Source organism: Melanerpes formicivorus, unplaced genomic scaffold (assembly GCF_026170545.1).
Source record: "Melanerpes formicivorus ecotype bairdi unplaced genomic scaffold, bMelFor1.0.p_v2 SCAF_4, whole genome shotgun sequence".
Classification (NCBI taxonomy): Eukaryota; Metazoa; Chordata; class Aves; order Piciformes; family Picidae; genus Melanerpes; species Melanerpes formicivorus.
This window is the reverse complement of record NW_027142356.1, coordinates 36,941,944-36,956,204: the sequence shown is the minus strand read 5'-3', so window position 1 is coordinate 36,956,204 and position 14,261 is coordinate 36,941,944. Positions and strand designations below refer to the sequence as shown.

The 14,261-nt window shown below is 44.3% G+C and overlaps 1 protein-coding gene across 1 annotated transcript; it reads left to right on the top strand.

The window, feature by feature from the left end:
• The first annotated feature begins 81 nt into the window (after window positions 1-81).
• Window positions 82-13,487, top strand: CNGA1 (cyclic nucleotide gated channel subunit alpha 1). Its single transcript, XM_068171332.1, has 10 exons — window positions 82-470; window positions 3,788-4,006; window positions 4,430-4,464; window positions 7,508-7,631; window positions 7,935-7,997; window positions 9,154-9,183; window positions 9,290-9,391; window positions 10,607-10,714; window positions 10,844-10,950; window positions 11,692-13,487. Exons 4-10 carry the CDS (start codon window positions 7,525-7,527, stop codon window positions 13,107-13,109), a joined length of 1,935 nt encoding a protein of 644 aa, XP_068027433.1. The 5' UTR covers window positions 82-470; window positions 3,788-4,006; window positions 4,430-4,464; window positions 7,508-7,524; the 3' UTR covers window positions 13,110-13,487.
• The last annotated feature ends 774 nt before the right edge of the window (window positions 13,488-14,261 follow it).

Sequence of the window (14,261 nt, the reverse complement as noted above, 5' to 3'; positions counted from 1 at the left end):
TGTCATAAGAAACAATTATCTTTATTACCCAATCAATAGTTCCAAGGTAGAAGTCTAAGCCCTTGTTTTTAACATGGGTAAGTGAACTATATTTGCAAAATGTATGGTTTCATAAACCATTACATAGAATAGAATCACAGAGCCATGCAGGTTGGAAAAGACCCCATAGCTCATCAAGTCCAACCATCAACATGCCAACTTAGGGCTGTTGATGGGTAGATCAAGAACTTCCCAGACTGGACTATGAATGCAGCACATCTCCACAGAGCACCACAGGGACCTGCTGGCTCGAGACCAGCAAGAGCTGTAACTATGCTTTAGAATGCAGCCCCTCAATTAATCATCTCTGTGTTTGAAAAGTTTCCTCCCTTGTGCAGCTTGGTGAAGTACAGTGATGGTGTCAGCAAAACAACTTGATTTGCCCTGCTTTAGGCAGCCTTGACTTTGCGGCCCTGGAGTTGAACTGAGAGGTAAGCTTCAGTGTTTTGTTCTAATGTGTTTCCTCCCATTTATTTTTTTTACCATAACCAGTGCTCTTTAAGTGAGGAGAAAAGGAGCCTTGTGTGGGGTTTGTTGTTGGTTTGTATTATTCATTTAATTACCCACCCACTTTATCTTGACCTTTACAAGAACTTTTAAGGAAGGAGGCCTGGCCCCAGTGCAGGCTGCCTTATAAAAAGAGTTTGACTTCTGTAGATTAATATTTCTAAAACACAGGTTACTGCTACAGCATTTAAACCAGTTCAGTTAAAATCCTCAAGCACAGTCTGAAACTTTGGGAGCAGACTTCCATCTCCTTGTACTATCTAAGCATGTCTGTAGTGAGACTGTGTCCTCTTGTTCTGCCCCTGCACTCAGCACTGGTTAGGACACACCTTGAGTCCTGTGTCCAGTTCTGGGCCCCTCAGTTTAAGAAGGACATTGAGACACTTGAAGGTGTCCAGAGAAGGGCAATGAGGCTGGGGAGAGGTCTGGAGCACAGCCCTGTGAGGAGAGGCTGAGGGAGCTGGGGTTGCTTAGCCTGGAGAAGAGGAGGCTCAGAGGAGACCTTATTGCTCTCTACAGCTACCTGAAGGGAGGTTGTAGCCAGGAGGGGGTTGGTCTCTTCTCCCAGGCAACCAGCACCAGAACAAGAGGACACAGTCTCAAGCTGCACCAGGGGAGGTTTAGGTTTGAGGTGAGGAGAAAGTCCTTCCCAGTATGAGTAATTGGCCATGGGAATTTGCTGCTCAGGGAGTAAGTGGTAACACCCACAAGGGCCATATGAAGCAGCAGAGAGGGTGGGAGAGTGGACAAAGACCACCTCTTCCTGGGGCACAGCTCTTGCTGGCTTCTCTGTGGTGTGGTGCCCAGAAACAAGGCACTGAGTGCTTCTGCAGGCCTGCCTCTGTACATGCCAGCTTCTTTAACAGACTGTGGGCATCAAAGTCCTTTTAATTAATTAATGTAGAAAATAATTAACCAGAGATACAAACTGGTCAGCACCTGGCTGAATGTGAGCCAGCAGTGTGCCCAGCTGGCCAGCTGGAATCACCTTTGTATGTGTCAGCATTTCAGCATCGTTCTTCTGTGCGACCAACCCACATTTCCTGTGTTATTTTAACTTGAAATTGAGCTCTGCCAAACAGAAATGCCAACTGACTGCTCAGAGCAACTGTTAGTCAAGAAGAGTCACCACACTTATAGAATACAGAATTAACCAGGTGGGAAAAAACCTTCAAGATGATTGAGCCCAACCTATCACCCAACACCACCTCATCAACTAAACCATGGCACCAAGTGCCTCATCCAGGCTCTTCCTAAACACCTCCAGGGGTGGTGACTCCACCACCTCCCTGGGCAGCACATTCCAATGGCCAATCTCTCTTGCTGGGAACAATTTCTTCCTAACATCCAGCCCAAGGATGGCCTGGCTGTAAGTTCAGCTCAGGGCACACAAAGACCCGCTGGGCGCAGCCAGCCACAGTGCTTGTCGTGCTCACAGACATTTCAGAAGTGCTAATCCCTGCTCAGAGTAGCCATGCAGAAACTAAAGCCTGGGCCTAGAAGATACTTGGTGAAAGGCTTCAACATGGTCTTTTAGCCTGCTGTGTGGTGCTGTACTGTGTGCCTGACAGTGCTCATGTCCACACAAGGCTTGCAGTCTGTCCAGTTCTTTCCGATTCCAGCCTCACCTGCATGTGGGAATCTAACAGAGCAGCACACAAATTGCGTCTGGCTATTTTTTATCTCCACCAAGCACCCATTTGATGCTGAAGTGAAAAATACAGTACCACCTACTGGTGGAGGTACTGTTTGTACTGGTGGTTTTCCAGTCACCAAGCCTCTTTGGGGCAGGCTCTGCTCCATGACACTGAGGTCTGGGTGTCAAAAAGGAAGGGACAGCCTCTTCTCACTTGTGCCCTGGGATAGGACAAGGGGCAATGGATGTAAACTGCAGCACAGGAAGTTCCACCTCAATGTGAGGAAGAACTTCTTTGCTGTGAGGGTCAGAGAGAACTGGAACAGGCTTCCCAGAGAGGTTGTGGAGTCTCCTTTCTGGAGACTTTCCAGACCCATCTGGATGCATTCCTGTGTGACCTGTGCTGGATTCTATGGTCCTGCTCTGGCAAGGGGGTTGGATTTGATGATCTTTGAGGGTCCCTTCCAACCCCCTAACATCCTATGCTCAGCCTATACCAGAGACTCTTAAATAAACCAGAAGCCCTGGAGCCTTATCTGCAACACTTCTGACATGACATTCATTGCTGAAATCACATCAGCACTTGAAAAGACAAGCAGTGTTTGCAGGAAACAAGCCTGCCAAAACTGTGGTCCTCATCCAAACACCCATCTGTGTACACAGCAAGCTGAAAGGCAATGTTGTGCCACTAAAAGCTGCAAACACATATGTCTATTGTATCTAGGGTTTTGGTTAGTGTTTGGTGGTTGTCTGAAACTAGAGGCATCTTTAATGGGATTGAGAAGAATTACAGATGATGACAATGCAAGATACAAAAGTAGATTAAAGTTGACCTACTAAAACAATAATCCGTTAGCCCAGTCATTCTCCCATCAGTCAGGGTTACTTCACTGGAATACAGGACAAGGGGCAAAACATCCATGGAAAAAATACTGATGCTAACCTAATGTGATTGTCAGTGAAGGTTGGTTGAGTTTGGAGAAGGCTAATCTATACCAGCCTTGAAGATTAGTTCAGTGTGGTTGTGGCCCTGCCCCTGGACACAGTGAAGATCAGCCTTGAGGTGGCCCTGGGCAGCCTGATCTAGTGGGAGGTTTCCTTGCTGACTGCATGGGGGAGGTATTGAACAAGATGACCTTTGAGGGTCTCTTTCAAGCCAATGCCATCTGTGAATGCCTTAAACCTTCATTGTTGTGGGGGTTTTTCACTAAATCTACAGTCACTTTTCAAAGTATCAAGACAGGAATGTAAAAGTGATGCTAGATTTAGTGAAGAACTTTCAGCAGTGTAAAATGGTATTCCCTATTGACTAGCAATAGGATGAACACAATAAAACAGAAAGGAAAGATGCATTTATAGTGGTTTATCTATCTGTGTAGAGCTGTTACTAGGGTAACAGAATCTTCAAAATCAAGAAAATGGGCCAGAACAGGTAGGCTTTTGCAGTAATTTTGTATCTTTTCTAGTTTCAAGACAGAGCATGCTCCCATATTTGTCTCTTCTTGTGCGTGTTGATGGGGCTAGTAAGCTTCTGTTCAGACAAGGGATAATAGTCTCTGCCACTGCCACTTTCATCTCTCTCTAAATCTCAAAATCCATCACCAGGTCAAGGAAATCCTCCTCTAATATCCATGTCCTTCCTTGGGAATAATTCTGAGAACAGCAGCCAGGACTGGCTGGTTGAGAAATGGATCAATGAGGCATTTGGGTAGGAAATGTTGATTCTGTTCAGCTTCCCGCGGTGGCTTTGCTTTTGTGAGGAGGAAACAGCGCTGGTTTAGAGGACTGAAACTGCTACTAGAAGCAGCAGCTTCCATTCCCAAGGTAAGCATGCAGGCTGATGGAACTGCTCACTGCAGAACTGCTGAGGACTCTTTGCACCTGAGGAAAGAGATTTCCCTGTAACACTGCAGATTATTGAATGTGAATGAAGATTTTTGTGTTCTTTCCCCCCCCCTGCTTTTTGTAAAGAAAGAAAATGAATTAGATCTTTAGGTGATGTCAAATTCTGTGCCAGTATAACCTCTTTGGAAACAGTGACTAGGGAAGTGAATGTGGTGGGACAGGAAGAAAGTGAGCAATGGGTAAAACAAAAGAGCAGAACAGATGGAAGCTGAGCTTCCAGCCTGTAAAAGGATAGATAACACTGCCTTAGTTTTCTTGCAGCCCTAATGATGTTGATGCACAGTGATTAATATAATTAGCTTTTAGGTCATAGTGTTTGTATTTTTCCATGGTTTATTGCAGGAGCCACACTTAAGAATCCAGGACAGTAAAAGCAGGTGAGTTGGGATGACACAGTAAAAACCAATGTGGTAAAAATCTAAAGCATGACTGAAGGCAGCACTCTTCTGGATTCCCTTTCAGACTTGCTACCTAAATATGTGAATGTGAAACTCAGCATTGGGTTGTGAAAGTAAAAGCAGTGTAAGAACTTGTGAAAATAAGGCAGTTCAAGAAAAACAGACTAGGAAACATGGTAGTGGCACAATGTAGCATAAAAGCCTTTGACATATTTTTGTTACAACAACAACAAAAAAAATGCATCCAGGCGAGTTCTGGACCCACTGAGTTTAACAAGAGATTGTCTCCTGTTCCCAGGGTTGGGATTTCGTCCCACAAATGCTGTACCAGGGTAACCCCAGTCCCCAACCCAGGAGCAATTATTGTGTCTGGTCAGCTTGTGCTGGGTACATGCTGCATTAGCATTCCTGTGTCTTAGACTCACAGTCTTCTAAACTCTCCACAATTTGCTTGGAGATGACTGGGATTTGAAGAATCCTTGTGCTGGAGAATGGAGTGGAGTGGAGTGGAGTGGAGTGGAGTGGAGTGGAGTGGAGTGGAATGGAATGGAATAGAATAGAATAGAATAGAATAGAATAGAATAGAATAGAATAGAATAGAATAGAATAGAATAGAATAGAATAGGTTGGAAGAGACCTTCAAGATCATCATGTCCAACCTATCATCCAACACCACCTAATCAACTAAACCATGCAACCAAGCACCCTGTCAAGTCTCCTCCTGAACACCTCCAGTGATGGTGACTCCACCACCTCTTCAGGCAGCCCATTCCAATGGGCAATCACTCTCTCTGTGTAAAACTTTCTCCTCACCTCCATCCTAAACCTCCCGTGGTGCAGCTTGAGACTGTGTCCTCTTGTTCTGGTGCTGCTTGCCTGGGAGTAGAGATCAACCTCTGTCTACAACCTCCCTTATCTCCCTATATGTCATGACTGAATGACAAAGGCAACCACCTGGTGTAGCACCTGAGATTGAGATTTATGTCCAGCACTTTGACACTACCTCTTCCCCAGGAAGTCCTACACATGGCTGCCAAGGGCTCCCTCACCAGAACACTAAGCACCCCAAAAGAGATACTACAGAGGAATGAATAGGATAGCTTATTTTTTAGCTCAGACTCCAGGTTAAGTACTCTGATGGGTGCAGATTTTTCTACTTATCCTATTTTACCACACTTTTCACCATCTTTAGCCTCTGCAAATCAGGTTGTCTAGACAACACAAAGAAGGATATTTTTTAGCTCTTGAAGACTCTAAAAGCAAAGGTAAACATGAAAATTGAGGTCCTGTGTGGAAATGCTGGCACTGGGGGGCCTAATGTGAACTGCCTGCTTCAGAAGCCTCTCTGTTTGAGGAATGATTTCCTTTGTGATCAATACATTTGCATCTGTCTGGTACAGAGTAATTGAAAGTGGTTGGACACAGCTTTATTTTGCACCATTGTTTATGAGCTCTACGGCCTCCACTGTGACTGTGTGGAGGATAATAGGTTAAATGAGGCTGGAATTTTGCATGCCAGCATTAGCAGAGCTTTCAGAGCACCTGTAAGCAGACTTAAAGCTGCTTTATTCAACCTGGTGCACTTTCAGTCTCCCCACTTCCAAATACAATTTATCCTTGCAGTAAGTCAGTGGAAGGAGTTTCCAGGCTCCCTGTGGATTTAACCTAAAGTTTACCATGTCTTAGAAATTTAGAATCTCTTGGATGTAGCATCTTAGACCTGATCCTAGCTCTTAACCTTTTAAAGCAAGACCAGCAATGTTGGACTACATTTAGGACTACCTGTGGGAAACCCACACTTTAATCTTGGATCTTTATCTTTCTGCTTGTACCATCCCTGGAGGTGTTCAAAAAAGGATTTGACATGGCACTTGAAGCCATGGTTCAGTTAGTCATGAAGTGTCAGGTAATAGGTTGGACTTGATGATCTCTGAGGTCTTTTCCAGCCTTATTGATTCTATAATTCTATGATGTATATTGCTGGATTGTTTTTTTCCCCACCATGTGTCAGTCATGCTTGATTACTGCTAGGAACATGAGTTCCCTATTTTCTGGGTGGGAAATTGAGTTTCATTGACTAATAAGGAAAGCCAGGTAAGTCTGGCAGTAATGTGGCAGCTGTATCCCCCTCCTTCTGCTTTGCAGTGTGCTTGACTAAAGAATGGAAGTTCTTTCTTCAAGATTCTATGGCATTTGACTTAATGTTTATCAGTGGCAGAGCTGTTCATTTGTAACTGTGGATTACAGGCTTCTCTATACTGATTTCAAATGAGGAGGGATATTGCTACTGCAGGGGACAGCACCTGTTCTATAATCCTCTCTAAGTGGCCCTGACAAGAGCAGATCACACTTGTAGAAACAATTAATGCCCATATAATTGCGAGTCTCACTGATGACAAGATACACCTGATAGAACTTTAAGACTAGTGGTGAAAGGAAGAACGTGTGGCTCAGGAAAGAATGGAGATCCGTGTGTGGTCACAGGGCCACGACCTCTTTCAATTCCAGAGCCATGGTGGAATAATCCCATGCACCACTACAGGTGAGGGGTTCACCTGCTGGAAATGAGCCAGCAATGTGCTCTTGTGGCCAAGGCGGCCAACAGTATCCTGGGGTGCGTTCAGAAGTGTAATACCAGTAGGCTGAGGAAGGTAAATCTGTTCATTCAACACAGTAAGCTTGGAGCTTTGGCTCAAGCCCAAATAACACAGCAGTAGATGTTTAAAATGCACTTGTCTAAATATTTTCAAATCATGTGATTAGGCTCAGGAGAAAGACCTAAATTAATGTCTCCTCTAAGAGGAAGTGTTGAATGATTCCTTTAGCACTAGGTGTCTGGTCATTCAGCACACTGAAGCACCAACAGTGCCCTTTCTTGGCTGGTGGGACTGTCATGGGAGAGAGGAAATGGAAAATGCTGTTGTGGGTTTTAAGTGGAAAAGAAATTAATTTGCTGGTTACTACAGCTAGTTGTGAAATGATCTGATTTTTTCCTAAAATCAGTCTTTCACACTTACCCAAGGTCAGACAAACTCAACCATGAAGGTAGGAGTCATTGAGACCCATCACTCCCACCCAATCGTTCCCAGTGTGGTAGTGCAAGACACCAGTGAGGACCCTGGACCAGTGGACAGAGGGGAACACAGGTAGGTCAGAGTTACCATTTTATGTGTCTTTGGGTTTGTTGGGCTTTTTTTCTTTGATAATTAGCATAGGATTCACTAAACACAAATGCTTGCTGTCATCTAATCTTCTCCATCCTCTATTAATAAATGAAGCTATCAAGCTTGTGATCTATTGCTTATTTGTAATATTTAGGAGATTAAATTCCTTAGACAACTCAAGCCATGATTAAAACAGTAGGAAACACTCCCTGACCACTGAAATGAAATATTTCCTGTGGTATTTCATCTGATGTCATCTAACTGTGTTGGTTTGCTCTTCCCCAGGCCATGGTATCTACCTGGTGCACTTGCAAGATACAATATTAATAACAATAGCAATAAAGATGAGTAAGTATCTTTCCCATTTCATAAAACAAGAGTTCTACAATATTGATTGCTTAAGCAGCAATGAAGAGGAATGTTTATATGCCTGATAATTTCCTTATAAACAGTTAATGGCTTCCAATTAACCCCAAAAGAGACTGCCAGTGCATTTGAACTTCGGGCACATCAATTATGGTGACCATGCTCAATAATAACATTATTGGGTTCTGCACATTGGCCACAACAGCCCCATGCAGTGTTACAGGCTGGGGTCAGAGTGGCTGGAGAGCAGCCAGGCAGAGAGGGACCTGGGGTACTGGTTGATGGTAGGCTGAACATGAGCTTGCAGTGTGCCCAGGCACACAAGAGGGCCAATGGCATCCTGGCCTGCATCAGGAACAGTGTGGCCAGCAGGAGCAGGGAGGTCATACTCCCCCTGTACGCTGCACTGGTTAGACCACACCTTGAGCCCTGTGTCCAGTTCTGGGCCCCTCAGTTTAGGAAGGAGGTTGACTTGCTGGAGCGTATCCAGAGAAGGGCAATGAAGTTGGTGAGGGGTTTGGAACACAAGCCCTAGGAGGAGAGGCTGAGGGAGCTGGGGCTGCTTAGCCTGGAGAAGAGGAGACTCAGGGATGACCTTATTGCTGTCTACAACTACCTGAAGGGAAGTTGTAGACAGGTGGATGTTGGTCTCCTCTCCCAGGCAGCCAGCACCAGAACAAGAGGACACAGTCTCAGGCTGTGACAGGGAAGGTTTAGGCTGGATGTTAGGAAGAAGTTCTATACAGAGAGAGTGATTGCCCATTGGAATGGGCTGCCTGGGGAGGTGGTGGAGTCACCATCATTGGAGGTGTTCAGGAGGAGACTCGATAGGGTGCTTGGTGCCATGGGTTAGCTGTTTAGGTGGGTTGGATTGGTTGATAGGTTGGACACGATGATCTTGAAGGTCTCTTCCAACCTGGTCTATTCCATTCTATTCCATTCTATTCTATTCTTAGTATTATATCTGTTAACAGAAATAAAAGTAGTTCTAAGTGAATGCAATAAGCAAAGTCAATTTTGAAGGCCAAGCACCTAAGAATAAAGTTTTCCTTACTCAATTCAGATGCCTCTAATAAATAAATGTGGAAGCAAGGGCTGTGTGCATCCCATGAATGTATCATATTTTTCTTTTCCTTAGACAGAAGAAAAAGAAGAAAGAAAAGAAGAGGTAAGACAAAGAGTAGTAATACCTCTATTCCTAAGGCAACTGATTTCTCTCCAAATATGGTTTCACTTAGCCTGTAACAACTAAAAACTGTAAATCTGTTTCTTAGCAAGTCAGAAAAAAATAAGGATGGAGAAACACAAAAGCCCAAGGAAAAAAAGGAGAAAAGCAAAAATAAAGATAAGTCCAAGAAGAAAGAAAACAAAGAAGAGTAAGTATTGCTCTTTGAGGTCCTGCTATCTTAGTCTAATAAAATTGGTTTTGATGCAGAAGCAAATCCATTCCTGGACATCCTGCAAACAAGGTGCTTATACACTAGTGAATGAGTATAGAGCCTGCAGGGTTTCTCCCTGGAGGGGGGGTGTTTGATTTCACTTCAGAAACTACAGCACAGGAGCTTTCACCTCAGTATGAGAGCTTCTTTAATGTAAGGGTCACAGAGCACTGGGACAGGCTCCCCAGAGAGGTTGTGGAGTCTCCTTCTCTGGAGACTTTCAAGACCTGTCTGGGTGCATGCCTGTGTGACCTGTGCTGGATTCTGTGGTCCTGCTCTGGCAGGGGGCTTGGAGTCAAAGATCTCCAGAGGTCTCTTCCAACCCCTAACACACTGTGTGATCTGAAAAAATTACTCAAGAAAAGATCTTCTTGGTACTCTGGTTAACCACGGTATGTTTTGGATAACACCCTGCAGCAGAAGATGTGCCAGCATAAACAAATCTCTGCCACACAAAAGGGCACCTACAAGCAAGTAAACTTCTCTATGATCTGAAAGTTCTTCCTTTAACTTTTATTTAGTAAATTCATATTATTTTTTTTTCTGGCTAATGAATAGAAACTTAAATTAGTGCAGGAGGAACTTGTGTGGTATGAATTCACCTTCCTTGGTTTCTTTCTGTAAGTGATGCCAGTTTCATCTTTCTCAGAGCTAGACTTTTCCCAGTGAGAAAGGGGGGTTGGGTGGGTTGGATGATAGTTTGGATGTGATGATCTTGAAGGTCTCTTCCAACCTGGTTTATTCTATTCTAAAGGCATGAATTCATCTCACATAAAGGCCTCATTTATCTCACCTGTCACATAAACCATTTCCTTTCTTTGAAAGATGGTCCAATCAATTATCAAACAAGACAGTTAACTGGGTAGCAAATGAAATGATTTGCAAAGGTTGACATCACATTTGAACTCTAAACTGAAACAGGACTGCCAAGGTGATTTTGCTCAGCAGAATCTAGGTTCTAGAGTCTGCATCCCAAGTCACACCTAACAAGCAGCTTCATGTTGTCCATGCATTCAAACAGGATTAACTTGAATAAGCACCACTTATTTTACATCACAGTTTCTGAGGTGCTTTGTTCTCAAAAATCTTTGTGTGCATTTCTAGTCTGTCATTAAACCTCCTTTTTTTCCCCCTCCCCTGCCTATCACTTAGGAAGAAGAAAGATCTTCTCATTATTGATCCAGCAGGAAATGTGTATTACAACTGGTTGTTTTGCATCACAATGCCTGTCATGTACAACTGGACCATGATTATTGCTAGGTGATGTACTCCTTCAATGACTACAGAAAACTTCAGGCCACATGTAATATCCCTAAATAGATAGACAGATTTAATACAAGGATTTAATTTTCAGTTCATGATTATTTACTTTTGTCCTTTTCTATTCAGAGCCTGTTTTGATGAGCTTCAGCACGACTACTTAGTGGCCTGGTTTATTATTGATTACATTTCTGATGCCATCTATGTTGCTGACATGTTTGTAAGGACCAGAACAGGCAAGTAGGCTCAATGCTTACTTATTCCTCTTCACATATATGTGTTAGGTGCTTTAAAATATTCAGAATATGTCTTAGAGTGGGACATGGATAGAATCAAAGAATGGGTTGGGTTGGTAGGCACCTCATAGGATTTCCTCAGTTGGAAAAGACCTCTAGGATCACCAAGCCCAGCCACCAACCCAACATTTATGGCCCATCTGGAATTTGCACCCAAAATGTCTTTCAAAGTAGATTTGGGGTGAGAGGTCTCCAGCACAGCCCTATGAGGACAGGCTGAGTGAGCTGGGGTTGCTCAGCCTGGAGAAGAGGAAGCTCAGGGGAGAGCTTATTGCCATCTACAACTACCTGAAAGGAGGTTGTAGACAGGTGGGGGTTGGTCTCTTCTCCCAGACACCCACCACCAGAACAAGAGGACACAGTGTCAAGCTGTGTCAGGGGAGGTTTAGGCTGGAGGTGAGGAGAAAGTTCTTTACAGAGAGAGTTGTTAGCCATTGGAATGTGCTGCCCAGGGAAGTGGTGGAGTCACCGTCCCTGGAGGTGTGCAAGAAGGGATTGGACGTGGCCCTTGAAGCCATGGTTTAGTTAGTCATGAGGTCTTGGATGATTGGTTGGACTTGATGATCTCTGAGGTCTTTTCCAACCTTACTGATTGTATGATTCTATGAATAAACAAATCACAGTTGAAGTCCTAGCTCTTTTTTTTTCTTCCTTTCTTTTAAATTCACAATTTGATTTCAGGATACCTGGAACAAGGTCTTCTGGTGAAAGAAGAACAAAAGCTTAAAGAAAAATACAAAACATCTTTTCAATTCAAGTTGGATTTCCTGTCAATCATCCCAACTGATCTCTTCTACTTTAAGTTAGGCCTGAATTACCCAGAGCTCCGAATAAACAGACTGCTCAGAGTCGCTCGGATGTTCGAATTCTTCCAGCGAACAGAAACGAGGACAAACTACCCAAATATCTTCAGGATCTCTAACCTCGTCATGTACATCGTGATAATCATCCACTGGAATGCCTGTGTCTACTACTCAATCTCAAAAGCCATTGGATTTGGGGCTGACACATGGGTCTACCCCAACACCTCTGATCCTGAATTTGCCCGTCTGACTAGAAAATACGTCTACAGTCTCTACTGGTCCACACTAACCCTGACTACTATCGGTGAAACACCCCCTCCTGTGAGAGACTCGGAGTATTTCTTTGTGGTTGTCGACTTCTTGGTGGGAGTACTGATTTTTGCCACCATTGTTGGTAATGTAGGCTCTATGATCTCCAACATGAATGCTGCCAGGGCAGAGTTTCAGGCAAAGATTGATGCTATCAAGCAGTATATGCACTTCCGCAACGTGAGCAAAGACATGGAAAAAAGAGTTATCAAGTGGTTTGACTACCTGTGGACAAACAAAAAGGCTGTGGATGAAAGGGAAGTCTTGAAGTATCTGCCAGACAAACTGAGAGCAGAGATTGCAATCAATGTTCACCTGGAAACGCTGAAGAAGGTCCGGATTTTTGCAGACTGTGAAGCTGGGCTCTTGGTGGAACTGGTTCTGAAGCTCCGGCCGCAGGTCTACAGCCCTGGAGATTATATCTGCAGGAAAGGAGACATTGGGCGGGAGATGTACATCATTAAGGAAGGCAAGCTGGCAGTGGTTGCTGATGATGGAATTACCCAGTTTGTGGTCCTAAGTGATGGGAGTTACTTTGGAGAAATCAGCATTCTCAATATCAAAGGTAGCAAAGCTGGCAATCGAAGGACAGCCAATATCAGGAGTATTGGATACTCAGACTTGTTTTGTCTGTCTAAAGATGACCTCATGGAGGCTTTAACAGAGTATCCCGATGCAAAGGCTATGCTAGAAGAAAAAGGCAAGCAGATCCTGATGAAAGACGGGTTGCTGGACATTGAAGTTGCAAATCTGGGAAGTGATCCTAAAGATCTGGAAGAGAAGGTCACCTACATGGAAAGAGCGATGGACAGATTACAAACAAAGTTTGCCAGGCTCTTGGCTGAGTATGAAGCTGCCCAACAGAAACTGAAAGTAAGACTTACACAGATTGAGAAAATATTGAAGCCAGTGCTAGAGGAAGAATTTGCAGACTTGGAAGCAGCAGATTCATCCACAGACAAACCTGGAGTGTCGAAAGTGGAATAAACCACTGGCGGTTGCCAGTCAGACTTAAAGTCAAATCCTGCATGGGGCTGAATGCATTCACTTCTAATCTCTGTAGGAACTGACTGTTAATCATGAAAACTCCTTTGCTGAGGCAATGCCATTGATTTCTGAGAAGCAGCATGCATTTGGCAGGTTTGGGGAAGAAATTGGAATGAGGATGGAAGACAACACCTTGCTCTTGCACAAACAGTATCAGAGTATCACAGTATTGCTAAGGTTGGAAGAGACCTCGAGGATCATTGAGTCCAACCTGTCACCACACACCTCATGACTAGACCATGGCACCAAGTGCCACGTCCAATCCCCTCTTGAACACCTCCAGGGATGGTGACTCCACCACCTCCCTGGGCAGCACATTCAAAGGACAAATGACTCTCTTGGTGAAGAACTTTCTCCTCACCTTGAGTCTAAACCTCCCCTGGCACAGCTTGAGACTGTGTCCTCTTCTTCTGGTGCTGGTTGCCTGGGAGAAGAGACCAACCCCTTCCTGGCTACAACCACCTTTCAGGTAGTTCTAGAGGGCAATGAGGTCACCCCTGAGCCTCCTCTTCTCCAGGCTAAGCAACCCCAGCTCCCTCAGCCTCTCCTCATAGGGCTGTGCTCAAGGCCTCTCCCCAGCCTTGTTGCCCTTCTCTGGACACGTTCAAGTGTCTCAATGTCCTTCTTAAACTGAGGGGCCCAGAACTGGACACAAGTGGTATTATCTGCTGATGCTTTATGTACTCTTCATGCAACACTGCTCTACAGCAAATGCATTCCACTGAGAGTCATGTACTGGTAAATAATGGAAATTCTGCTATTTTAATATCATTTCTTTGTGTACTTATGAAAAGAAAGAATGGCCAAGTCACAGTTCTATTGTTTAAAGTAAAAAAGGTGAACCATGATATTAAACTTCTGTACAGACAAACAGGTTTTAATAACAACTGAATAAAATACAGGAAGGATGTGGACCTGAGGGAGAGGGTCCAGAGGAGGACCATGAAAATGATCAATCAGGGAGTTGGAACACTTCTGCTGTGAAGACAGGCTGAGGGAGCTGGGGGTGTTCAGCCTGGAGAAGGTTCTGGAGGGACTTAACAACGGCCTTCCAGTGTCTGAAGGAGCTCTACCAGCATTTCTGGTGGTTTT

Bases quoted from the DNA above. Each gene is read 5' to 3' on its own strand.
- CNGA1 (XM_068171332.1), top strand. From the start codon at position 7,525: ATGAAGGTAGGAGTCATTGAGACCCATCACTCCCACCCAATCGTTCCC. The intron at 9,184-9,289 runs GTAAGACAAAGA...TCTGTTTCTTAG, and splicing joins AAGAAGAAAGAAAAGAAGAG to CAAGTCAGAAAAAAATAAGG. The intron at 9,392-10,606 runs GTAAGTATTGCT...CCTATCACTTAG, and splicing joins AAGAAAGAAAACAAAGAAGA to GAAGAAGAAAGATCTTCTCA.